This window comes from Melospiza georgiana, chromosome 4, assembly GCF_028018845.1.
Source record: "Melospiza georgiana isolate bMelGeo1 chromosome 4, bMelGeo1.pri, whole genome shotgun sequence".
Classification (NCBI taxonomy): Eukaryota; Metazoa; Chordata; class Aves; order Passeriformes; family Passerellidae; genus Melospiza; species Melospiza georgiana.
Genome location: NC_080433.1, coordinates 71,891,565 through 71,918,691, shown reverse-complemented (window position 1 = coordinate 71,918,691; position 27,127 = coordinate 71,891,565). Strand labels below are relative to the sequence as shown.

General features: G+C 40.5%; 1 protein-coding gene across 2 annotated transcripts in view; it reads right to left on the bottom strand.

The window, feature by feature from the left end:
- Positions 1 to 652: 652 nt before the first annotated feature.
- PTPRO (protein tyrosine phosphatase receptor type O) overlaps positions 653 to 27,127 on the bottom strand; it is a 140,400-nt gene continuing 113,925 nt past the window's right edge. The window contains exons 14-27 of one of the 2 annotated variants that reach the window (XM_058023026.1): positions 26,858 to 26,990; positions 25,377 to 25,497; positions 23,467 to 23,535; positions 19,587 to 19,670; positions 16,436 to 16,471; positions 15,401 to 15,482; positions 14,311 to 14,401; positions 13,727 to 13,803; positions 11,019 to 11,153; positions 9,485 to 9,607; positions 8,081 to 8,235; positions 6,074 to 6,209; positions 3,650 to 3,770; positions 653 to 2,084 (exon numbers count right to left, since the gene is read on the bottom strand). In XM_058023026.1, coding sequence (XP_057879009.1) covers positions 3,666 to 3,770; positions 6,074 to 6,209; positions 8,081 to 8,235; positions 9,485 to 9,607; positions 11,019 to 11,153; positions 13,727 to 13,803; positions 14,311 to 14,401; positions 15,401 to 15,482; positions 16,436 to 16,471; positions 19,587 to 19,670; positions 23,467 to 23,535; positions 25,377 to 25,497; positions 26,858 to 26,990 — 1,347 coding nt within the window. In that variant the 3' untranslated portion in view covers positions 653 to 2,084; positions 3,650 to 3,665. The remainder of the gene's footprint in view (positions 2,085 to 3,649; positions 3,771 to 6,073; positions 6,210 to 8,080; positions 8,236 to 9,484; positions 9,608 to 11,018; positions 11,154 to 13,726; positions 13,804 to 14,310; positions 14,402 to 15,400; positions 15,483 to 16,435; positions 16,472 to 19,586; positions 19,671 to 23,466; positions 23,536 to 25,376; positions 25,498 to 26,857; positions 26,991 to 27,127) is intronic. The other variant, XM_058023027.1, reaches the window with a different exon arrangement.

Below are 27,127 nucleotides of genomic sequence, written 5' to 3'. Positions count from 1 at the left end.
CTAGAAGGATAAAACCACATTTTCTGAGTAAATATGTAATGAAAATCTGAAATGCATTTTTTAAAAAAAGCATGGAGGCAAGGTCTAAATGGTCAAGTGCTCATCTATAATTCGGTTTTCTGTTCAGTTTAGGCTCTTTGCTGTTCCTACTGGAATGGCAGGCCCTCCAGCTGAAATTAGGGAGAAATGTGCACCATTGGAGCCTTTCTTGTTACCAGCTGGCTCCCTGAAACAAGGGGCTCTTCCCTTCTGCATCCACCTTGTGGTTGGAGAAACAGCATCCCTGCTCCAGGACTGGGAGCAGTGGAAAGTGCCTGGAAACAGAAGAGAAGGGAAATGCATATCACACCCATTTAGTAATCAGCTGTTATTCCCTGTTTGTTTAGTACCCCTCACAAGGACCTGTTTTATCTGGGAATTCTGTTAAGTCTATGCAGTTTTGCATAATATGCACTTTTAAGGAAATTTTCTGCTGTAACCTTTGCTATGAATAAGTAATTATCAAGTAAGTATGCACCTATTCACCTGCCAGAAGAAAGGAAGAAAAAAGAACATCAGCTGAAGGAGATTATCAGGCTCCTGAGGGCAGCAGAGCTCCTGCCCTACACCCTGGTGCCTGCCAGGTGATAGCAGAGCCAGAGTAAATGAAATATAAAGCATGTGCAGGTGTATTTTGCTGTTTTGCTGACAGTGACTTCTCCACAGGTAAGCAATCCAGTGTGTTTACTTCCAGTTCAAGTCTGCTTTGTTTACATTGAGTACCATTGCTGCTAACTTCCAATGAGGTGACACAAAGCAACAGGTTACAAAAAATGCCATCAAACATCCATTCTGACAGCATCCATGTCACAATACACAATGATGTACTGGCATTATACAAAGACCAGAAAAAAAATAATATATATAAGCTAATTATTTTGACTAGAACTGAAATGGACAGCGAAAAAGAAAAGAGCCCCCCACCCTACCCCAAAGGCCCTGCAGGAATCCATACTGACACTTTGGCAGCCTTGTAGCAACAAATTGAAAACCAGCCCTTCACATGCCAAAACCTTGTATTTGTAACATTGGAAATTCCTGGTTCAGGAAAAATAGTTATGTCCATTAAAGCACTTTTTGTGTTGTTTTTTTTTTTTTTTTTTTTCTTTCCACCCCTCCAACCTGAACCAGCTTCACGTTTTTACAGAGGGTTAATAATTACTAAAAATAATGCATGAGTGAGGGGTATAGGCACCATAGGCTGCTCAGACAGTTAAATGCTATATATGCTAAGATATCCCAGCTGGAAACTCAGCTGCCCTGTGATTAGATCCATCTAAAAAAGAAGCCTGATCAGTGGCATTACTGCAAAAAGGTTGGCAAAAAGAGCAATCCCTCTGCTTAATGAGTGGCAGCCCAGGCAAGAACCAACCCCACCCTTCTCTCAGCTGCCTCTTTCAGCTTCACAGCTCGGATTTCTGCTGTCAGTGTGTTCCTTGTGCTCCCCATGGCCCCACATCCATCAGTGCTGTAAGGGAACCGTCAAATCCATCAAATCCACGGACCCAGCAACCCCCCCGCCCTCCCAGCCCCCTTCCACAATCTCCAGGTTTCTTCATGTATGTTCATGCCTCGCTATTCACTAATGAGGTATTATTAGATACTAACAATGCCTGCTCTCCTAGGGACAGACCAGTGACACATGAAGAAAGCTCTCCAGTCAACCATTAAAAAAATATTGCACTTACTTTAACCTTAAGCCCAACCTGCACAGGAAAAAACAAAATCATGAAAGAAATTAACCAAAACCCCAACACTCTGGAGCAATCTGTCTTATGCACGTATAGTGTCTTTTCCTTCATGTTGTTTTAGCTGAATTTGGTCCAGTATTTAAAAAAAATGTCCAGAAATTAAACAGTTCAAAAGACACCGCAGGCTCGTTAAGGCTTTGTCTCCCCAGTGCTTCAGAAAGGTAAAAGTTTCTTTCCCTCATTGTCCATGCACTGCAGAGCAGTGGTCTCTCGTGGCACAGCACCTGCCCCTTCAAACCATCAACAGAAAATAAATCAGAAGCAAGGGAAGATGGGTGTGCTTCATGGTCTCACCTGCAACCAAACAAACAGAATGCTTTAGAGAGAAGAAAAGGAGATAATTGCAGTTTTTAGCATTTGTTTTACTGACCCTCCACTCAGTCTGGGACTGCAGGTCACCAGTACGGGGTAATGGGACTCAGATTAGACAGCAACCCTATAACCAGGGGACAGTGAGGAAAACTGGGGTTCCTTTTGGCAGGGGATGATGCACACAGGGATGAATAAATGCACATGACACACAGCAGACACGGCTGGGGTGCTGCCCTCAGCACAGCTCTCCACCAGCTGCTAGAAAAGCAGTTTGTGTCAGTCTGCAGCTTCCTTCTGGGAACCCAGGAAATTCCTCTGGCTGCCCTGGATGGCTTGAGCCCCTGCCCAGGGCGCTCAGAGACCTTGGCACACAGCCCAAGACCGCTGTGCCTTTGATTCAGTCCTTGAAAAAACAATTACCGACCTCATAGGAAGAATTACAAGCCACAAAAGTATAAGTAGAATGATAGTGAATCTATCACAGGGTGAAAAATAGATTTTTTGGGGGGTTTAAAATAGGGGTTCAGGGGACAAGATGGAGGAATCTGGGTGTGTTCAGCATTTCTCCTTCTTGACCTCCATCTTCTGCTGTGATGTTGGCACTTTTGGGTTGGTTTCGAGTAGAAACTCACTGTCTAACATAGGTGATAGGTATTGGAAAGTAATTGTAAATACTGCACACAGAGTTTTTAGTATAAAAAGATAACACTGCCCCAGGGGCAGGCACAGTGCCTCTGTCTGACCTGCTGGATGGACCTCAGCAGGCCAGGAGAAAGAATTTCATAGATAAGGCACAATAAAAAACCTTGATACAGAGAAATTAAGAGCTCTGATTCCTTCTTCAATTACTGGGCTGGGAAAAGAGACTTTGTGACACATCTCAGAGTCACCCTGAGCAGCAGAGATCCCGAGACTTCCTGCTCCACCCAAAAAAGGAGTGTTAAGGTTATGGCTGGGTTATTGCTGCCACCTAATGAACCAAAGCTTGGTAGCTTAAAGAGCAGTGACACATGTCCCCACAGCTTGTCCCCAGCAGCAAATATCATGGTCACAGCCTCTTGTTTTGCTCAGGCATGGGATCACTGGGAAAGTGACACCAACCCTTCACTAAAGCTGCTGGTGGTACCACTTGGAGAGCCTGCTGCTTCTGTGGTTTTAGATTTAGGAAAACATTTCCCACTGTTTCATGCCAGAGCTTTCTGGGTACCAACTCACCCTCCAGCAGGGCATCCCCAAGCCCCTGCTGGCCTTGGTAACCAGGCAAAATCCTTGTTTGAAAACAACTGGAGATATTCAGTTCTCCCTGCCTTTAATCTTTGCATGTCAGGACAAGTGGCACGGAATGCTGAGATGGCTCATCAGGAGTTTGGATTCTCTTTTTCTTTACACATGAGTGCGCCCATATATTCTTACAGTGCCATGGGAAGGTTATTTACTGTGACAGGCTGGATTATTTACTGGTTATTTACTGCGAGAGATGGATTTTCCCCTCACTCTCCATGTGAACAGGGAAGAGGAATAAGAAAGGCCAGGCTTGCCTGACTTACCACCTGTGACTCTGAACTAGGACTTGCTGACGTTCTCATATATGACATCACTGATGCAGAACTGCTGCTTCTTCTTTTGCCACATCAGCTGCACACACTGGTGGATAAAAATGTACTGCTCCTAGAAGAAAAGATCAAATAAAAGGGCATTTTTTGTACCCCAGAAGCATGACACAACCAGTTTGATGGGTCACAGTAACAGCCTGCACAGCTCCATGTCTCCCAGCTCAGCCCTTCACAATGCACAATCAGCTCTCAAAATAATAGTCCAAAATTGCTACAGATAGAAGAAAAATCCATGAAATCCACCTGACACCATAATCACTTATTAATAACCTGAATGATGACAGAAGAGTTGAATCTGAGTTAAAGTTGGTCTATTTTACATTGCCTAAAAATAAATCAATTCCAAGAAAGGTACCTGGATACTTTATATGCAACAAATTGCACCCATGCCACATATGCACCTGAAATATTTTAATGATGTTCAGGTTCCTCAGTGTTTGACTTCTTTATCAATAAGAAGAAAAGCCCCATTTTGTTCACAGAGCAGTTAATTTGGAGAGCCTGGTTTCAATTCAGGATATTCCCCATTCTAAACCCTTTTTTGGGCCCATGCCGTTTGTTTTTTTAAACTGCTCATTGAGACACTGCCAAGTTTCCAGCATAGCAGACAATGTGAACTCAGGTGAGCTGTCAGTGGTTTCATATTTTGTAAGGAAAAACTGTTTGGTGGCCTCTGTGGCTGAGTGTCAGTGTCACTTGGTGACCTGTGAGGCCAGGTTTGGGCACTGCCTGCAGCAGCAGGAGCTCAGTTACTGCCCCTAACATCAGCCCCAGGCATACAATGAGGTCCTACATGAAAAAAAAAGAAATATTTAAAGGAAAAAATCCCCTACAAAACCCCACATCACCTCTGGAGTGCTAACCATGGCAGCTGAAATCAATCAACCATCAGCATTTTTTTCCTCTGGTGGAAAGGATCTGCTTTTGGATTAATACATTGAATTGTGATGAAAAGTGGCAGGAATGATCCAGAATGCACTGAAAATTACTTTTTTTTTCATTCCCAGATCCTAGTTGTCACTGCAGGTTTTCTTCCTCCTATCCTCTCCCTGCCACAAGTTTTTTCTTTGCTCCCAATTCAACAAACTTTGACAATACACAACCTAGCCTGAAAACAGTGATGGTGGCATTTCCAGCTGCATGGAGCCGGCCCATTTATACTGTGTGTCTAACCAAGGAAGAGTACAACAGGCATGAAATATTAAATATTTCCCTCATTACCAGGGGAACTGGGAAGGTTTAGATGCATAAAATCTTCTGCTTTGAAGAATGAGTTTGTGATTTTTTTTTCCCAGTAAATATTGTCTATATATTTTTGTCTTAGAAAAAGAACTACCCAGTAGATATTTGGGTAGGGAGAGGGGCAAGGAGGGTGTCTGGCAGACTCACAATCCTTTTGTCTGTTTTGCTTGTTTGAAATTCCATTGTGTGATGAGCTGGATGATATCAACATGATACTTGAACAAGGCTGCCTGATACTGATATGATTTCATGAGCCATTAATCCCCTCAGCAAGCCCAGCTCTTTACAGTATGGCTTGAAAATTTCATATGTTAATCTCTTCTAATGCCTTGTTTGCATATTCATTTCACAGAAGGTGAGAATAACTCATTTCCTCTGGCAGACAGTGAGTGCAGATAAATCATCAAACCCACCTATGCAGCAGATTAATAATGTGACAACACCACAATGAAGATGAAAACTTGATAATATTGATTGATAGTGATTTTATCAAATGTTCAAGGTGTTGAATTTGCTGGCAACGCTGATGAGGGGAGAGAATGAGTGAATCTGACTGCATGTTCTTAGAAGGCTAATTTAGTATATATAATAATAGATAATAAATAAGAAATTAATATCAATAAATTAATAGCAATAATAAAAATTATTAATTATTATTAATATATTAATATATTAATGATGATAATAACTTAATGTTAATTATATACAATTATTATATATGATCAATATTAAACTATATTAAAGAATAGAGAAAGGATACTTATAGAAAGCTTAACAAGAATGATAATGAAAACTCATTACTCCTTCCAGAGTCTGACACAGCCTGTGATTGGTCATTAAGTTAAAACAATTCACATGAAACCAATGAAACAATGACCAGTTGGTAAACAATGTCCAAACCACGTTCCAAAGCAGCAAAACACAGGAGAAGCGAATTATTGTTTTCATTTTTCTCTGAGGCTTCTCGGATTCCCAGGAGAAGAATCCTGGGCAAAGAGGATTTTTCAGAAAATGTGATGGTGACATTCAGGATGAACAACAGTCATGAACATGCTGCGGAGGGGTATGAAATGGGCACAACAATACTGTCACAGTGCTGAAGTGAACAGTCCTTACCTCTGTCTGCACCATGGACATTCTGTAGGACCTCATGTCCGACACCAGCCCCAAAATATCCACGAACTCGTGGTCACGGATGTGCTGCAGGAGCCGGTCCAGGGCGATGAACGTTCCCGTCCGCCCCACGCCAGCGCTGCAACACACAGACATGCAGCTCACTCACACTGCAAAACTGCAAAACCAGGGGCACTGCAAAGGGCAGGAGTGCTGCAGCTGGAGCTATCAGATATGACTGATCTGAGGCCAGGCAGGCTGGTTGAGCTGATTTAGTGGCACACAGCCCTTTGGTTGGGCAGAGTGGAGGCACTCACACACAGAATGTGCACACACAGCCTCACCCACCCTTAGCTCCCTGCTCTTCCTGCTGTCACTGCTCCCCTCACAGGCTTCATGAGACCCCTGCCACTCCAGGGGCTGGAGCCAGAGCTACAGACACCTGCTCAGGAGCAATGGATGCCCAGAGAAAGTGGGGGTCACCCTGCAGGACTCAGCTCCACAGCTCTCCACACTGCAAAGCTCTTGGCTTGCAAAGACACTGAACTATTGCAGCTCATCCTCAAAGGACAGCCCCCCAGTGATGCCTTGTGAAGGAAGGCTGACCTAGAACAGAGGCTGGATGGAGTTAAAGAATAAAGCAGGGATTTATTCACAGCATCTCCTCCATGGATGCACCTTGGGCAGCACCAGAGCCCAGCCAGGGCTGCACCCAAGATGAACCAAAATGGCCCCAAAATGCACGGCCGGGCACGGGCTCTGTCCCTGGGATCAGTTCTGCTCCATTTGCACCTTGCAGTTCATTGTCCCATTCCAGCTTTAGCCCAGGCAGTCCCACCCTGCTTGTTTTTCTCTCTCCAGCCCACGGGGTTTGTGCTCCTGGGCTGAGGTTTGGGTCATTTGTCCTTGGTGCCCAACTGGAGCAGGAATTGTTGTTGTGTGCACAGAGCTCACCATCCCCTAACACAAAGCTCAGACTCACATGCTAAAGCAGCACAGAATGTGAAAAATAGAAAAGCTAAAACCTGAGGCATCACCAGAAGAGTCTGCACTCCAGGACTTCTGCCTTAGGAGCATGAGACAGAAATAGCTACCACTCAGCTGAAAATCTGCATTTTCCCCAAAGGAAAGCTTAGCAACTAGAAAAAACACACACTGCCTTCATTTAGGGATTCTTATGTGTGTACAATTCTTAGCACTGTAATTTTGCATGTGGTGTTTAAGTCAGATTTCACAGAGGTTTTACAGAGTTTCACACAGCAACCCAACACCTCCCCTACTACTAAGGGTGTGTATCTTGGCAAAAGCTCTTTCTTCTGTTTTGTCATTCTTTTCTGAAAAGCCTTGAAAGTGTTTGCAATAATGTTTAACAGCTCATCTCAACACAGTTCAACACAACTGTCACAAAACAGGTCTCTAGTTTGGCTTTTGGTAATTTCTCAAATAAGATGAATACAACGGAATTTCTGACATGTTAATTGGACAGATCAACTGATAAATTCATTCTGTGCCTTCTTGAAAGTCTGAGAACAATTGCTGCAGGAGTTGATCGATACACTAATTCTCTGCCCTTCCAACTAATTTTGTAGCATTTTTATTTTTAATTTATGTGGTCTAAGATGCACAGTATAGCCTAAAAGTACTACCTGAAAATATCCTTCTTTGCTGCTAGAAGAATCCTCACTGAAAGTAAGAAATACTACAGCTGTTGCCCAGCTCTCTGATACTTGCTTCTGTTCCTCCCCAGAACAATTAAGCAGTAAATACAGGGTCTGATTTCATAATATGATATATAAATCTCTCCCCTGGTTTATTGAGCACTTTTTTTGGCACTAAGACTCACAGAACAATATCCTCTATGAATTTCTCCATGAGGTCACAGGACAGAGCTGCATAACAGCAGAGAGAACCACCCTCAGCCAACAGGTGAGCAGAACCCCAAAACCTCTATTTCTCATGGTTTCATTTAATGTCACACCTTGTTCTTGTGCTATTCCTTGAAGCATTTACCTGCAGTGTATGACCATGGGGCCTTTAGTCTTGGCTGATTTCTGCCTGACCATCTGCACAAACTGCAGGATGCTCTCGGCAGCGTTGGTGGTGGGCACGCCGTGGTCTGGCCAGGCCGTGAAGTTAAAATGCATCACGTCCTGCACCTCATCAGCCTGGTGGGACAAGCACAACAGCAGCATGTCATCACACTCAGTCACACTGAGGGGCTTTCTTGACATTTTTTGGTTTTCTTTTTTTGCCTACATACAGCCTGAAAGACTGAAGCCAGCCAAAAAATTGGCAAAGAACAAACTAGTTAATTACAAAGTGGGGGGGGATACCAAGCCATCATTATCAAAACAACTTCCTGTTTCTGGATTTGCTTTTTGCTTTGGTCCCTGTGGTAGTTCCATCTTTTTCTGCTTTTAAACCAAAAACTGTTGCATTTTTCAACTCTGAGCTTTTTTTCCCGCTTTTTATTCCATTCCCTCTCCTTTTCTCATTTTGCCACAGATAAAGAACAACACTGTTGGCAAGCAGTCAAACCTGGACTCTCAAGAGATTTTCAAGTTTAAAGAAAAAAAAACAAAACCAAAAAAACGCCAAAAAACAAAAACCCAACCCCCTTCCCCAAGTAAATCAAAACCCCCCAAAAAACAACAACAAAAAAACAACCAAGCAAAAAAAAAAAAACCAAAAAAAAAAAAAACAAACAACAAAACAAAGGGAAGAAGAAAAGATTACCAGAGGAAACATTTAGGAAAAAAGCTCATTATCAAAAACCCCACATTTACAATGCTAAAAATTCTAGTGGCTTTAGATGAAGTAATCCTCAACACAACACATAAGGTCATGGGTCAGTGGTGAGCTGCCAGTGCACAGCTTTTTCCACATCCCCTCCCTATCCCTAAACTTTGCTTCATGAGATGGTGCTGGCAATGAGCTGATGCAGGAAACAAAGGTGGAAGGAAAGTCTAAGGAGCTTTAATCTGGACACCACATACTCTCACTTTTGTTTAAATATTTTATAGGTAGGCATGATTATTGCAGAATTGCCCTTTTGAGAATTATTTTCAATTCTTCCATTGGTATTTTCAAGTTTTGAATAATTTATAGCAAGAAGGTGTGCTTGAGTTATAGAAAAGAAGGAATTCACACATTCGTCGTCAGTAATTATTGGTACCACAGAATTGTCCAGAGCTCTGGTGCTACTTTTGTTCCAGCTTTGCATTTTGCTGAGAAATTCAGAGACAACGATTTTAGGGGAAAGTTTTATGATTTCATCATTTGTCTGTGTGAAGTGAGGGTAAGGACATTGATCTCTCTTAGGTGTTTCCTGCTGAATGCCAGAAATAGACAAGAGTTAAAGGAAAGGATAAAGGCTGGACTGCAATCACTCCTTTGGCAGAGGGTTTCACTCACGTAGCTGATTCGGAAGCTGCGGTACACCCAGTCCGTGTGCTCCTCCTCACTCAGCATCTCCACTGTGATATCCCCATAAGCAACAGGATCTTCTGTGAAAGGCCAGTAGTGGTCACACTTCACCTGAAACGTGGGGAAATCCAGTAGTTTTTGCATTTATATAAAGATACACATGTGGAAAGAAGCACATGCAAAAGGAGGCAGAACCTCAGGTTTAGTAGTGCCTGTCACTGTTCACTTGCTGCTGAAATAAGAAGAAATTTATCCTGCAATGACTTCCAGTCTGACCATTCCCATTTAATTGTGGCCATCAGCTATTTATCAGTTTTCAGAAGGGCAGCTTCAGTGCAGTGAAGAATAGACATAAAGTGCCTTTTATTATTCTTCCTGATATAAAGGTCTAAATGGAGCAAAATGCTGGGAAAGAGAATGTGCATATAACCCCCCCCCCAAATTATATTCCAAATATTTCTATTACAATATCAAGGGGAAATGTAAAGCTAGGACTTGTATTTTAATTATTTTAATTATTTAAACTTAAGAGTGCAGAATCACAGAAGGCCTGAGGTTGGAAGGTTCCCCTGGAGGTCATCCTGTTCAAGCCTCTCCCCTCTCAAGCAGTGTTACCTAGAGCCAGCTCTAGACCATGTCCAGGTGACTTTGGAATATCTCCAAGGATGGACACTCCACAAGCTCTGGGCAACCTATCCCAGAGCTCAGTCCCCCTCACAGTAAATAAGTGTTTCCTTTCTTCAGAAGGAATTTAGTGTGTTTTTTTTTAATTTGTGCACATCACCTCTTGACCTGTCACCGGGCAAGTTGCCACTAAAGGAGTCCCTCCTCTCCTTTCCCTCCCATCAGGTATTTGTACACAGTGACAAGACCCCTGGAGCCTCCTCTTCTCCAGGATGAAGAGTCTCAGCTCTCTCAGCTTCTCCTCATGTAAGAGGAGAGGCTTCATAATAAGGTCAGGGGAGGTAAAAGGGCAGAAAAGGGTGAAGAAAGTCAACGACCTGAGGGGTCATGAAAGAAGTTCAAAGAGGGTGGAGGAAGGTTAAAGAAAGTCATGGAAAGTCAACAGCAGAGCAGGTCAGGGAAGGTCAAGGGAAGGTCAAGGTTCAAGAGAAGGTCAAGGAAAATCAGGGAAGGTTGAAGAAGGTCAGGGAAAGTCAAAGAATGTTGAAGAACTTCAGGAAAAGTCGAAGGAGGTCAAAGAAAATCAAACAAGGTCAGAAAAGGTAAGAAGGGGACAAAGAAGGTCAGGGAAGGTCAGGAAAAGTCAATGAAGGTGCAGCAAGTCAGGGAAGGTCCAAGAAGGTCAATAAAGGACAAAGAAGCTCAAGAAGCTGAAAGGAGGTCAGGGAACATCAGGGAATGTCAAAGAAGGTCTTGAAGTGGGAAGGTAGATGCCATTCCAGGGCTGGTTGGGACGCTGTCTCATGATCAAAAACAGTGCAAAGACATTGACTCAGCATAAAAAAGCTCTTTTTCAGAGTGGTTTCATTTACACCACACACAAGATTTTGTTACATACCCGTCTTTTCTCATTGCACTGAGTGAGCATAACGATAATTTGTGATTTTTGCTGGAGAACCATCTTCCAAAAATCATTCCTAGTTTCTGGCAGGGGTCCTTGGGTTGCAATGTACTCCTGGGGTGAATTATAACCCTAAAATACAAAGAGATGGGTCCTGCTTACCAACATGGCTACTGCTTCAGAACATGTTTTTTTCACATTTTTTTTAGCTTGCCCAAGCCAAATTTGTACTTCTAAAAGTGATTTTTAATATAAAGAAATTATTTTTTTTTGGTATTTATTTTGTGATGACAACTTTTGCTAGATTTTGATGTTCCCAAAGTATAAACAATCTAAAATGCAGAAGTTAAGGCTGTTACCACATGAATCATTTGCCCAGAGAGAAAAAAGGCCACATTAAAAAAGCAAGTAATAAAAGCCCTAAGAGAAAGTTACAGCTCCTTCCAGATTATGTAATTTTAGGGTTTGTTTAGTTATAGGCACAAAACCAGTTACAGATGCCCAGTCTGCTCATCCCAAGCAGTGCCTGTGGTGATTTTCAGTCACTGGTGTCAATGGAACAGGATTACAGACATGTGTTTATGTCATGAGGTCTTAATTAGATAAAATATTAATTAGATTTCTGATTAAAATAATAGAGAAGATGATGAGTCAATGCCCTTAACAGATGCTAAGATGCTTCATTTGCATGTATTCCCTTTCCCTTACCTATCAACATGATTTTAGTTGGAAAGATTCCTTTCTCCTCTCCAAAATCAAAAGACTGTTATTAGGACTATAATAAAAGACCACAGAATGACCCTTTTGGCATGTGCTATAACCATATTTGCTGAGATTGTATCATCAAAACTGCATTTGGAAAGTAATTTTATATTCCTAGCAAGAGCAAAAAATACATCCAACACACAGCATGATCCCATGCAAATTGGGCAATTTCTGGGCCACCACTGTATGTGGATCATAACATTATTTGTGATTTGGGAGCACTTTCATCAAATGGCTTCCTCCAGACATCTCTGCAAACGAGCTCAATCCCAGTTTTGTGCACTACACAGAATTTGCTGCCTGTTCTGTTCTTGTCTGACCCAAGTGACAAACCCCTGTTAGCACAGGGATAGATCACCCCTGGTTTCTGGGTTTGGAGGCAGTGGAACACTGATTATCAGGAATAGAACAGCATTACCATCACGTGTCTATCCCAGTTTCCATGGTCAACACTGGGCTAGAAGCAGAACTAAAGAGATGCAAAGCAGAACTGAACATCTGAGAGGGGCTGCTGCTTGAGATCCTGTTATCCCCAATCCCCTGAGACAGAAGTTTGTGACGGTGTTCTCAGGGGTTCTTGGATGAGGGAAGAGATGAGGATCTGACTCCATGTTTCAGAAGGCTTGATCTATTATTTTATGATATATATTACTTTAAAGCTATACTAAAAGAAGAAAAGGATTTCATCAGAAGGCTGGCTAAGAATAGAATAGGAAAAAATGATAACAAAGGTTTGTGGCTTGGCTCTCTGTCTGAGCCAGCTGACTGTGATTGGCCATTAATTAGAAACATCCAACATGGACCAATCCCAGATGAACCTGTTGCATTCCACAGCAACAAATAATCATTATTTACATTTTGTTCCTGAGGCCTCTCTGCTTCTCAGGAGGAAAAATCCTAAAGAAAGGATTTTTCATAAAAGTTGTCTGCGACAGAAGTTTCCTGTGCTGTGCATCCTGGAAGGTTTTCCTTTCCTGTTTTTTGCAGTGTGAGTGCTCAGCTTCCTGCCCTGGACACAGAGAAGCCAAGCTCAGACACTTGGCTCAACACTGCATACTTGGGCAGTGCCAGAGTGACAGAGAAGTGGCTCCAGTGACTCATCCAAGGGCTCCTCCTTTCTCCATAACGCTGGCTCAGCTCTCTCCAGCACAGCCAGGCTCAGCTCTGTCCACAGCCAGACTGCAAAAATGCTCATTTCTCTGTGAAAGATCTCTTCCTAAAGGGCTGCAGTGACCATGCAGAGCAGCCCAGGGAATTCTTGCTCTCCAGCCCTCCCTGAGCCACAGCACAAAGGTACCAGAGGGACAAACCCTTGTGCCATTGCAGGGATGAGCCTGAGTGACTGCAGGGGAGAGTGGAGAGAGCTGATGAGCTTTCAGCCAACCCCCAGTGTCAAAATATTTGCCTACAGCTCTGTGTACACTGTGTAATTATCCTGGAACCGTGGGTGCTACCCTTGGTAAGTGTGTGCTCCCTGCCAGGTGGAGGGAGGAGCAGGGGAAGCACCAGGGAGGAGGCAGAAAGCAGAAGTTCTCTCCACACACCATCTGGGCTGTGTGCATTTTGTGCATTTGGAGTGTCTGCCTTAGCTCTTTTCTTCCACGTGCAGTAGAAATCTAGAAAAATTTCTCATTTGAACTTCTATGTTTCACCTTGCTATCTTAAAAGGCCACTGAATCATTTTAACATTTCCTGCTCATTTCCATACCAGTCCAATCAAAGTCTCACAAAGATTCACAGCTACTGCAACAAAATTTGCCAAAAACCTCCACACCTTTTTTTTTTTTTTTTTTTTTTTTTTGCTGTTCCATGTAGGCAAAATATTTGGAAGCTGAAGGAGATGCTGAAAACATGACAGAGCTTCCAGGAAATGCTGTGTTATTTTCATTTTCAAGGGCCCAGCTCTGCCTGGTGTGCAGGACACTGAGCTCTGTACTCACAGGGATGTAGTTGGCATTGATGTAGTCAGAACCCTCCTCTTCATTCATTGAGACTAAGCGGACACGACTGAAATCATCTGTGAAAGGAAACAGAAATTGGGGAAAAAATCACCTCTCAAATATGACTCTCATCTCCAACTAGGCAGAATTTAAATTAGCCCCATAGGAATGACCAAAAATAATCTATAATAGTTAAAAAATAGAAAATTCTTGTATTGACTAAGAGAGCTATGTTTGCTTCGGCAAACATGGACACACCATCATTAGTGTCCTGCAAACACCCCCTCCAAGTGCTGTCCTTTGGACTCCCTTAGGCTTCATTAAAATCATAAGAGAAATACAGTAACACTACTCAGCAGCATAAAAAACCTTGTGTTTCTTACCTCCAAGCTCTTGCCATGATAAACATTTCCAGGAAGCTACATCTAACATAAAAACAACCCTTGCCTGGTTCTCCGCAAGAGCAGGATTGTAGAACAGGCTTTTACCAGCCTTACAAAAATCTCCTGATTCTCCAGTTTTCTTATTGGAGCTCTTCTTTCCCTCTCTGGGGACTTCAGCAGGATTTAGTGTGTTGCACTTACAGGGCAGGATATTTGTGTAGCGATTCTTGCAGCGATTCATGGGGAGATCAGCAGCAAAGTGGGGGATGTCCAGCCCAATCAGCTTTAGCTCCTGAGATGACAGAAAGGAAAATGCCAAGGTCAGCCTCAAAAACACTCAGAGATCACCACCCTTGTGATCACTTGTGGCAGGTAGCAGAGAGAAAATGCTCATAAATCACTTTATAAATTGACAGCAGGACGACAGATTGTCTGTTATTTGATGAGTTGGGCTCCAAGCAGCTGGAGAGCAGAGCTGGGGTTTCTCCTCCTGATGTTGCCAACACATTGATGCCATCCCAGAGCTGGGACTCAGCATTGGTCCTCCCTACCCACACTCACTGTCAAACCAAAAATCCTGTCAAACCAGGGGCTGGCTAAGTTATTTCTGTGGTGGCATCTGCCCCCCTTAAAGAGGATTCTTGAAATCTTCAAGTGGGTTTCAGTCCTGGGGAAATGCTTGGAAGATCTTTTTAGTCATCATCTTCAGTAGTTACATGTAATAGAGGGTTCATCAGGGGAATCTGCTGTCAGGAAGGGATCATGGAAACACCGAGTGCTCCCCATTTAAATCTTTGGGAACATTTTCCATCTTAAATCTTTGGGAAGCAGCCCCAGGATAGGGATGGGATTTAGTTTTATACTACTAAACTGACTTTAAATGTTGACTAATTAAGACAGTGCACCTGAACTTCCTGAGAGAAATCTCCTTGCTCTTATAGATATTTCTGATGCTACTTCCTGATTTCAGTGCTTCCTCTCAAATTAAGGACATTAAATAAACAAAATAAAGCCATTAAAATCCCAAATTAAATTCAGGCTGCCAGCATGCCCTAAACTTAAAGCAAGTGTGTTTTTTCTGACAGTTAACTCACATTGAATGTGAGAAGCCACTCCAATCAGCTCAGTAAATGCAGGATTTAACAAAACCAAGCTCCACTTCTAAATTCTGCAGAATTAGGAGGAAGTGAAGCTGGCCCACCCAGCAACAGCTCAGATCAACCAACATAGTAGCACGCCACGCTAAACATCTTGAAAAAGCTGATCTGGGCAAGAATCCTCAGAGTTTTACCTCGAATTGCAGAGAAAATTTATAATCGGAGTCTTTGGCCATATCCTTGATGTATCCATCAAAATCGTCCAGCTGGACAGGGCTTTAAAAGAAAAATACAGAGAAATTAGGTTAAAAAAAATCGGATTTTTGTAGCACTTTTCATTCCTTTCCCCCAGAATACTTTCAAGTCATAAATATCCATTTGCAGCTTTTAATGCTAGAGAGAAATAAGGACAAACCTTGTGGTTCAGGGTCACCCAAAGGTGGGTGTGTTACATTTTGGATGCCACTGCCCTGACTGCTTTCTCTGCTGGCTTTGACAACTACACACATTTGTAATTATAGAGAGATAGTGGCTAAAAAAAGGTGGTCTGTAACTATACAAAACCATGGAGAGTTTCAGTAGGTAGGAATTAGCCTTGATTTAATGACTCCCCTCTTTCCACACGTTTTTTTTGCCAGGTGAGATCTATCTGTTAGTGAGGCACAGCCCCTGAACACAACACAGAAATAATTAGGCTGATGCTGTGAGTAACGAAACACAGGTAAACAGCTCCCCTCTCCTAATTATCATACTCTAATTTACAAGCTACTGGAGCATGTACACAGTAATCTTCTCATTTACTTGGAGGCAATATGCCCATAGGAACCTGTCTTATCACCACTCAATTACTCCTGTTTACCCGCCAGCATTAATGATCTGATGTTCTAGCAACAACTGTAATGAGAGCGCCATGTCAACAGGGAAATGTCACTGCAAACAAATGCATCCCAGATTTTTCACCATTTGCAGTTTTTAACCAAGGATAAGCTCTGCTGAAATCACTAAGTTGGATAATTGATCTTTTCCCTGCTGACTGATTTTGTATGTTTTACTGCAATATGTTGAGCAGAACAGTTTTTGTCCAATTTGCGTTTGTTTTCTGCTTTCAGGTATCTCTCTTGGGATATGTCTACCAAGAAGTTTTCTGTATTTGTAAATAAAATACCACTATGCCATGATGTCTATTTAGTCTAAGACTTATTCCTTTAAATATCAAAGAAGTTACATACTTGGTCAGCTTTCTCTTCTTTAATCCATTTTTACTCCTGAAAAAAAAAAAAAGAAAAAAACAAGTTTTAAAATTCATACTTATGAATTAAAAGTTCATTAAACAGTTGTACAACCTTTATTCAAAGACAGCACTGATTTAAGAATGTGTATTTTTTCATCATACTTGGGAAGAGATTGTTAATAATAACTTATAATAATTTTAAGCTGATAGCAAGATTTCTATTGAGTCCAGTGGGATGCACATCCCATTCTGTGGCTCTGGGAATGGGATTTGCCATTGCAAAGGAAAATCTGTGCCCAGGAAAAGCCATGGGTCCCCCATAAATCCTGACCCATTGGCTCTGGGTGGGCTGGGGCTGAGTCGCCAGGGCCTGAGCCTGGAAAATTGGATGTCAACCCTGGAGAGCACCTGGGAATGAGAAGCATCTGCTGGGTAAAGGGACAAGAACACCACTGGAAAATTCAGGAAAAGGTGAAGGAAAAAAGAAAGGGCCTGTCTCCTAACCTGCTTATGATGATAAGTGAAGCCAATGGCAAATATCCTACTGACCTCAGCGGGACTCCAGCTTAAACCTTAGATAATTTAATTGACTTTAAACAGCTGGAGATAATTGTGCCAGTCATGTTAAACAATGATTTATGGCCGATGTAATTCACTAGCCACAGTTGTGAGTAGGTTTTTGAGTGTGTTAAGCAGTAAAACCCAAAGGATTGGATTTAAGAACTGCACTACACCAGCTACCACTGGGTGGATTTCTGGAGGGGGGGGGTGTGTGTTCATTTTGTTGTTGCCAAAAAGAAGTTAAGCAACAAAAAAATTTAATAGGCAAAACAAACACCTTGGAATTACTTGGCTAGAGGTCTAAAAAGACTGATCTGTGTTCAATCAGCCACAGAGCTCAAATAGATTCTTGCTTACTCAGAAGGAATTTTAATAGTGTCAGTTTTTAATTCCTGGGCATTAAACAATATCTGTTATTTTTACACATTATAATGATGCTATTTTAAATTTCATGGTGATATGAAAATTATGTCTGGATCACTTGGTTCACTGTTTCAATTAGTAAATTAAAGACAAGACTTTTAAATTCTAAATAATGGAATTATACAGAAAGAAATAATAAAAAGCAGAATATTTTTATTTTTCTACCTAGTTTAGAAGCTACTCTAAAAACAAATAAAGGACTACTTTCCAAAATTAAATTTTACAAAATATTCAGTTTCTGGAGCAGCCACAACCTGCAGTAATTTTGTTATTTTTGTCAAAGTACATTTCCATTTAGATGAGGATCTTTGCCTGCAGAATTAACAAGAGCTATGGCAATACCAGCTTTATATTAATGTGGAGATTAAATATTATAAACCTCTTCAGCCTATCATATTATCTGTACATTCATATGTACTGAACACCTAAACTACTGGTATTTATTTTCCATCTTTGAAGATTTTTTTTCCAGTGAAATCTTAACGTTAATTCCACTAAATTATTCAACACACCTCTATCCCCTGTGACTATGGTAAACCTTTTAATGTCAGGCACATAAGAATTAATTTGAAAAGGAAAAAAAAAAGCTAAATGTCTTAGCTCTTAATAGCTCTTTATGATGGGAATGCCTCTAAGAACACTTCTCCAAGGAACACTTCAAGAAGCAATAAAACAAATGATTGACAAACATTTCTCAGCAAGAATTTTGTGTGCTTTGATGGTCTCAAGAGGCCTTTGTTTCTTAGCATTGCAATTGTTTCCTGAACGTTCATAAATGTTTTAAACCAGCTTATGTGCAAAACAAAAACATTTGAAACATGAGCTGGTGTTTTCATCTGTTATTCCATTTAGTCTACATATTAAAATACAAAGAGAGGGATTAATCTCATCTCATTCCACTTCAGCTCCTGTAAACTTAATCATGCAGACTGAAATAGGTAGATTGATGGAAGGGGAAACCTCTGAAGAAAGACAGGCATCTGGAGAGGTGAACGAATGAATAATAAAAGAAAAAAGGCAGAGGGAAAAAAGATGACAACATTTTTGCAGCAGTGCCATTCACAGTGGCCACTCTGGGCTTCTTGACCAGCTGAGAGAGCTCAGTGTGACTTCCAAAATAACCACCTGATGCCTGAGGTTTTAGCTCTTATCTTTTTCAGATTCTGTGCTGCTTTAACTCACATTTCAAGGCCCACTGAAAATTTGGATGGGTTTTTCTACAGACTCACTGTAACTCAAGGAAAATCAGTCTCAAAAATCCCTGTGCTGAAGATGCTGATGGCTGCCTACCAGGGCTTTGGTGCCTCATGGTAAGACCAGGGAAAATGATAGGGAAATAAAATCTTAACCTCAGGACCACCTTTTTTGTAAAACCCTAAAACTTGGACCCAAGAGCATCAGGAATTTAAGTTTCTTAAGTTTATATTTATTAGGCAATTTTGGGTCATAGATTATTATAATTATTTGTTAAATGGCTTGTAAAACAATTCTGGTCCTAAGAGGAGTGGCTTTGTTCGGTTTTTGAAGAAAACAATCAGGTGTTTATTAAATCCTTATTAATTATTTACAGACAGTAATAAATATACCCACAGTATTAAATATACCCACATACACAATATATGCACACAGTGACCCTGTTTTTACTCTTTGGGACTCCTAGTTGTATCCATTCTCAGTGAACTGGTTTTACTTCAAAAGCAAAGCTTTTACTGACATCAGGAGGGCGTAAGAGCACCTTTGAAAAACAAAAGTATTTGACATCACACACCAAACAGGTGAGGCACAATCAAGCAGTTTTAGTAATAGAACAGCAGCAGCAGCAGAAGTCAGTGCCAGGCAATGAACATGTAAATAACCACGACAGAAGAAGTCAGGACTTGTCATGAAGCAGCAAAAATTGCAAAGACAGCAATGAGATGGATATGATGACCACTGTAAGATCAGCTTTTTAATACCAAAATGGGTTGGAGAATAAGCAGACAAACCAGATGAAGCAGGGTAGCAAATACTTTGATACCCACATCCTCGCCAGTCCATGTTCCAGTGCAAAATTTTATCTCTAAAAGCTTTGACCCATTTGAGAACAAAGGTACCACACATTTTTCATGTCATAGTAATTCACATTGCTTACACATTGCATATGGAAAAACAAGTAAATCACTTACCAAGGATTAACATAAAATGCCAAAAGATAATCAGTCCAAAGGCATGAGGGTAGCAGAGTTAGGAAAGCAAATACACTTCTACGCCTGTGAGCATTAATAAATAACATACATAAAGATGAAAAAGTGAGGAGAGTTAGTAAGACAAACAGAAATCAGGAGATCAGCAAATTCTATTTTAAAAATCAACTAAACTCATAAATCCTACTTCTTACTTACTTCCTAATAATATTATTAGCATCCCTAGAATTTTTCCTCCTCAACCTGAAGGACTTTCAGCTATCCAACACAAAATTCTATATTGTTAAAATAACTATGTCTTATCATATTGATTCAGGCCTGTTATTCCTAATTTTCAGAGAGTAAAGGGGGTAGGAAAACATCATTAACAGATTTCCAGACATTGCATTGGTGGTATTAAGCCTACTTTCAATGTTTTGAGATATTCAGTACTGATATGTTTTGTTTTTATCACATACATAATCTCCCATGTTTGTTCCTGCAAGTGATCCTATGGATATCAGAAGATCTATATCAGAGAGAAATTCAGATGCTTCCAACATCTCTCAATACCCTCTATTGAGTCAGATTTCTCAAGGCATCCCTACAATACTTTGCAGAGTGCTTTAAATTCTTTCCTAGGTCTTCATCTAAACATTGCTTGAACAGTTCTTCTAATTCTGCTTTCTATGAATAACCATCTACAGCAGATTTTACTATGGCTAAAGGAAACGTGAGTACAAAATCATTCTAAATTCCTGTATTTGTAAGCTGGTTCTGTGGGCATTAATTCAGGAAACCCACTCAATCCTGTTCTATCTATTGGTGAAATAGGCTTCAGGTATTTTGCAAATATGAAAAACTCATGGAACTTAAACAAACTTGGCTCCAGTAAAATGTCTGTTTGTTTTTTTTAGTCAAATACACCCTCAGGGTGTTTCTCCCCATCAGAAAATCTGCCGCCTTAAAAGTGATACCACCCTTCTGCAGCTGTTCTAAAGAGGAAACGCAAAGTTAAATTTTCTTGTTCAGTACTCTTTGCTCTTATGAAGTTGGTAGATACTGTGTTTCCCTGATAAATAAATCATGTCAAATTGAATCATCTCTAATCTCAATCTTCCAGCCAGTGAGGAAATCTTCTGCCCATGCAGTGAAAACTCCAAGTTATGCTTTAATGAGTTTTGTTGCTGCGGAGGAAATGGGCAGTGCAGTTTCTGCGGGGCACCTGCCCCAGGCTTTGTAGGATTTGTGAGGCTCAGCCAGAGGCAAGAGGGTCAATCATACACCACAATAATGCAGAATCAGACTGTGGCATTCACATCCTCTGAACAGAGAGAGAGATAATTCTCTCTCACAGTTTTTTTTTCCTGGAGAAGCACAGAGAGAAGAAGAAAAAACAGTCCTTGTCTCTACTCGATGCTCCTGTTGTTTATGCGCATGTGGAACGCGTTAGGAAGATTGGGTACCTGAAGGGATTTGGTAACTGGATTCTGGTGATGGTTGTTTATATTAATAAACCAATCACTCAAAGTTGTGTCTTGACTGTCAGGAGACAGTCAAGAGTTTTCTTTAGTATGTAATTTAGTATAGTATAATAATATAATGTAATATAATTTTAATAAAGCGTTTTTTCAGAATTCTGAGTCAATGGAGTCAGATGCCAACCATTCACTGTGTTGGGGTCACTGAATTCAATATCAGACCCTTAAGGCTCATTTGTTGTTTGAGTTTCCATGGGGCTGGACTGAGGATGAAATTTGGCACAGATCTCTGGTGCCACAGAGGTTTCCATTAGGCTCTGGAGAGAGAAGTGATGATGTTGCTGGAATACTTCTCCTTCCTTTGAGAAGCTCCACGTGAGGCTTTTACTTCCTCTTGCCTGCAGAGGCAGAAGGAATTATTCAAGCCTGGGCTAATTTCATTGCCAATACTCACAAGAATTTTCCACACTTTATCAAATCACTGGCTAACATGCTTGCAAACTGATTTATATTCACAGCCTAGGAGCTCTGACAGCTAAAGCAATTTATTTTATTCAACATATGAAAAATGTGTAATTGCCTAATAAATACAATACTGTTTTTTTCTGCAATCATGTAGTCCTTCACATCCTGCTCAGGCTTACAGAACAACTTAATTAAAAGGAGGAGATGCAGAGATTGCTCAAACCCTGAAAAGTCAGGTGAGCTTCCCTTAGGAATCATTGGATATGCCCATGGCTCCCTGACTGGATCCCTGGAATGAGCCAATCCTCCTCTCTGTTTTTAGGGCTGAATTTCCCACCTGGCTGCCTTGATGGATTGTGAATCTGCTCTTGACACTAGACAACAGAGGCACACAAAACAACTCTCAGAGAAATAAGGACCATAAGATAAGGACACACTGCCTTCAGGTACAAAAGTTTGTGGAGATATTAAGCAGGAATACTTTCCTCAGTTTATATTTTTATAACTTAATTTATGTATGTATACATATATGCATATACACACTGACATACGTATGCTAAATCAAGCCAGAACCTTCACTTTCACATCCAAACCTATTAATTCCCTTCCCATTAAAAAAGAAAAAAGAGCCTTTTATGGTTTTAATAACATCTGTTGCTAGTTCAATAATTTCATTCAAGCTTGGCTATTTAATTAACATGAGTGTTTGATCTTCTGACTTTTTTTGCCATTAATACAGCCCAAGCAAGAGAAGCTGAGGGATGGTTTCATTCGTACTGCACACAGCTGGCTGCTATTAAAGCTAAACCAAGCAAGTGAAGCTTGTTTAATATCCAGCTAATTAGCAGCACAGTGAGATATTGACAAGATTTGCTGGGCTTGTTAGTTCAGTTTGCAGCTTATTAGCAAAAGGCTTGTGGTGGTGCAGTGTCAATCCAGTTAATCCCAGCCTGGCTGGCAGGCTGTGTCCTGTGAGGTCATGGAAAGAAATTCCCTGTGCACCAACTTTTCTTTCCAACTTCTCAGCTGTCAGCAGAGTTGACCATGGGTGTAAAGGCATTTTTTTGGTTTTTTTCTCCTGGCCTACTGGAATGGGGCTGATGTCATCCTGTTAAGTGTCTGTGCTTGGACTTGCCTTGAAAGAGAAGAGGTTTTTGCAGAGATTGCTAACAACAGAACAGTAAACCTTGGGCACTGTCATTACCATTTATTTGATTATCAAAATAGGGATGATGATGAAAATAAGGGTGGCAGATTCACACTGCCATTCGGGTTTACTTCTATAAAAGCTAATCCTACAGATTTTCGTTGTTCAAATACTTCTCATCAGCTGATGGTGACAGAGATGATTTACAGTCCATATCAGTGCCTGGAATTCTTGCAGGTGATTTTCTAGACTAGCAAGATATATTTAGGGATTTTTTTTTTGTTATTTTATCCAACAGCACTGAACATAAAGTTACAGTATATATTTGAGTTGGCTTGTCCTTGTCTTGTAACATAAAGAAATATTTATTAAAGGCACTGTATGAAGACAGTTGGTAATTAGTTATCTACAAATAATTTTACTCCTGGATGCAAATACATGGAAGTGCTAATGAATTTATAGATAAATTTTTTACAGTTGTGTTATTTTAGGAAATATGCCTGTAAGAGAAAGGGGAAAAAAATCCTCCCCAAACACATCCATGAAACTTGGCTGACATGCAAATGCATCATTGCCTATAAAAACAGCAGGTGACAGAATGCATGTCTTCATTCATCATTCAAGAAATAAAATACATTCAAGGGATAAAATAGAAAATTAACAAGCCTAGTAGTTTTATCCTAAAGAGGGACAGCAAAGACATAAAAAATAAGCACTATAAGATTACAGATAACATTTGCCAAAAAGCAGAGATGGGGAAGAAAACATAAGCTTTTCTTCAAACACTCACCAGTTATAGGGGAGCTTTCCATCTCTCTCCAAAGATGCAAAATTCACAAAGGTCCCAGCCCCACACTCCCTGTTCCAGGAAAACCATTAAGCAAAAAGTTATTATTTTTGGATTCACAACACTTGCAAAGAGCTTGGTTTAAGAAAAATTTAACCTTTGGAGTTGCATGGAAATGCTAAACACTCATCTGTGACTTGGTCTCAGATAATGTGAAATGAACATAACTAGAATCCTTTAATGTGGTTGTCTAAAACCAATAAATGTTCAACACCACCTGAGATCAAATTGCCTAAAAATGCTTCAAAAGAATGAAATTCTCAAATAGACCTTATTTTCTGTCTAAATTTGTGCTTTCCACAGCAGGGCACTGGCCTCAGTGCACAGCTTAAATATTTACCCTTCTATACTAAATATTCATTGTTCCCACTCCAAGGAGAAGTTCTTTAATTATATCCTTTTTACAGGATAATTATAGGTAATTTTGAATCATGAAAATAACTGTAAGGAAAAAAAAAATCTGAATAACATTCTAGTAGTGTCCTTATCACAAGTCTATTATTTTCAGCTATGAATTATAAACTAACTTGACTATTTTCTTGATTTAAGCAAACAATTGCTTGCAGCTTCTCTCTGGATTTATTTTTAAAATTTCCTTCTGGGGTGTTTATGTTCTGTGGCTAGAAGCAGTGATGAAGAGAAAAAGCTTTGGGCTGGCTGCTCAGTAATTAAATAGAAAAGAATTAATTTAGCTGGGAATTTCAGAGCCAATTGCATGCAAAAGGAACAAACTATATAATGTTTTTTTAAAATGATAACTTGAGACATATGTGTGATGTGGTCATCTATTGCATGGAATATATAGACTAGACACAACACACAAAATCCAGCATCTTGTTAAGCACAAGAGTTTTTACATAAGATTTTTTATGTGAAATAATTTCCTTTCTTGACACAGTACCATAAATTAATATAAAATATATTATATAGATTATAAAAGGACAAAGACTCTGTGATACCTTCAAAACTAGTAGGTAAACCAATTATATATATATATATACACACAGAATATATAGGGTTTGGGGAAACTTCCACAGCTCACACAGGCCACAACAACCCACATTAAAGTGAACTGTTGCAGGTAAGATCTCCCAGAAAAGGAAATTGAATTTCAATATTCAGGTACAAATGACTGGTGCAGACTGGCAAATGGTGAGAGAGAGACCTTCTAGAAAATGTTATCTTTTGGTATGGGAAAAAATCTCCTGTTCCAAACCACATCAAAGACTTGCAAAGAACCTTGATGTCCTGCTCATGCCCATTTGCCTCACATCCTAATTATCATTAATGTCCCTGACACACCCTTTTGTAATATGTATTTATGGATAAATCCTGCAAAGCTCAAAATAAGACAAAGCTTGAGGCTTCTCAGTCAGGTCAGGAGTGAAAATAGATACAAGGAGAGGATGTGGTCAAGAGCAGCAAAACAACTTTTGGAGACACCCCGCTAAAAATAACACAACAAGCACCTCAAGTAGCACCCACGCAAAAGCATTCTCATCTGAAACTATTGTCACAATGTTTGTTAGTGTCTGAATGGGGGGTTTTGGTGTTTTTTTGGGGTTTTTGTTTTCTTGTTGGGTTTTATTGGTTGGGTTTTTTGTAGTTTTTTTGTTTGTTTGTTTTGGTTTATTTTTGTTGTTGTTTGTTGTTTTTTGGTGCGTTTTTTGTTGTTGTTGTTTTGGGGTTTTTGTGGTTTATTTTTTGGTTGGTTTGTTTTTTTGTTTTTTATTTTTTTGTAGTTTTTGTTTTGGTTGTGGGTTTTTTGTTTGTTTGTTTTTTGTTTTTTGGTGGGTTTTTGTTTTGTTGTTTTTTTTTTTTCCTTTTGGTAATTAGCAGAAATCTGGACTTACCTTGCCATTTGTAGGTGTTTTCTCCTGAGGACAACAAGAGTGACCAGCAGCAGCCCAATCAGGAGGATGCTGAGGATGGCCAGCACGGAGATTACCACGACATTGGGGTTCATCTCAGTAACTGTACATAGAGAAAATTGCTCTCAGTTACTCAGTTCAGAAGCATTGGCATTTTTCCTTGGTTTCATTTTTCCCTGAGTTTTGATAATGTTATTTTTTTAAGCTTATCTCAAATAGCTTGGAGTGTTAGAGAAAAATCTACCACAGGAGATAAGGGGAGAGTATGAGTAGCTATTGCTCTTAGAAAATTTCTTTGGGGAAATGCCTTCACCCTGGCATTTTTGTTAGACTTTAACATATTCTGATTTATTATTTTTTTCTTCTTTAGCTGACATTTATAACACAAGGGAAAACGGTGAAGGTAACACAAAATACAGATATTCATCATCATCTATGTCTCCAAAGCACATTTCCACTCTGAAGTTATTCTTCAACAATAATCAATGCTTTTTCTGACCCAGAAGCAAAATAATAAACTGGAGATTTGCAACATCCTGGGTGGAAATTGCTTAATTACTCTGGAAAATGGCATGCCCAGGGATCCTCCCTCAGGACACTTTTGGCTGTGACTGCTGAGGATCCTGCAGAGACCTTTCCTCTCTCTTACTTCTTTGCTGAATGCAGGAAGCCTTAAAAGCTTGTGAATGTGATTTTCCTCTTGGTTGGGCTTGGCTGAGAAAACATTTTTCTCTATAAATATCATAAAGCAGTCAATGTTATTATTGACTGAATCTGATGTTTAGTATTGGCACCACAAACTCCATCCCTGATTTCTAAAACCCAGTCCAGAACTGAGCCCCTAGTTTATGTTTTCCAAGTTGGGCCTTTTCTAAGGGCTTCCCAAAGCTTCTCCCCTATCCCATCCACACCTGGCAGCCTTTTCATGACACACACAACCCCTGGGGCCAGCATTACGAAGAGCAGCTTTAGAAAGCAAGGGAGAATGTGGCATTCACATTCTCTGAACATCATTCCTTCACCCAGGGTTTGTCTCCTGGGAAGCTGAGAAGCCTCAGAGATAAATGAAAACAATAATTATCTCATTTGCTTCTCCTGTGTTTTGCTGCTTTGGAATGTGGTTTGCAGATTGCCTACCCACAGGTGATTGCATGATTGGATCTGGTGTGAATTGTTTTGACCCAGTGGCCAATCAGGGCCAAGCTGTATTGAGACTCTGGAAAGAGTCACGAGTTTTCATTATTATCTTTTTAGCCTTCTGTCTGTATTCTTTCTGTATTCTTTAGTATAGTTTAGTATGGCATTCTTTAATATAATATAGTATCATAAAAGAATAAATTAGCCTTCCGAGAACATGGAGTCAGATTCGTGACTCCTTCCTTCATCGGGGGAGATGCAAATACAACAGGGGAACAGATGTAGCTGGATGAGGAAGCAGAAGAAAGCAGGGAAATGCTGCTTACCCATGGTGGAAACTGCAATGAAGGTGGGGATGCTGGGGCTGTTGTGGCTGAAGGTGGTCACGCTGCAGTTGTAGGAGGTGGCAGGGGTCAGGCTGGAAATGGTCACAACGTGTGAGGAGACAGTGACAGGTTCCTGCAGACACAAGGAAAAACACACAGGGGTTTGTGTCTCTCATAAATGACAGAGCACAAATCAGTGTTCCATGTATCTAACAGATGAAGTCAGATCTGGTAGAAGAAATCAGCACTTTGAAACCAGGAAGGGCAACC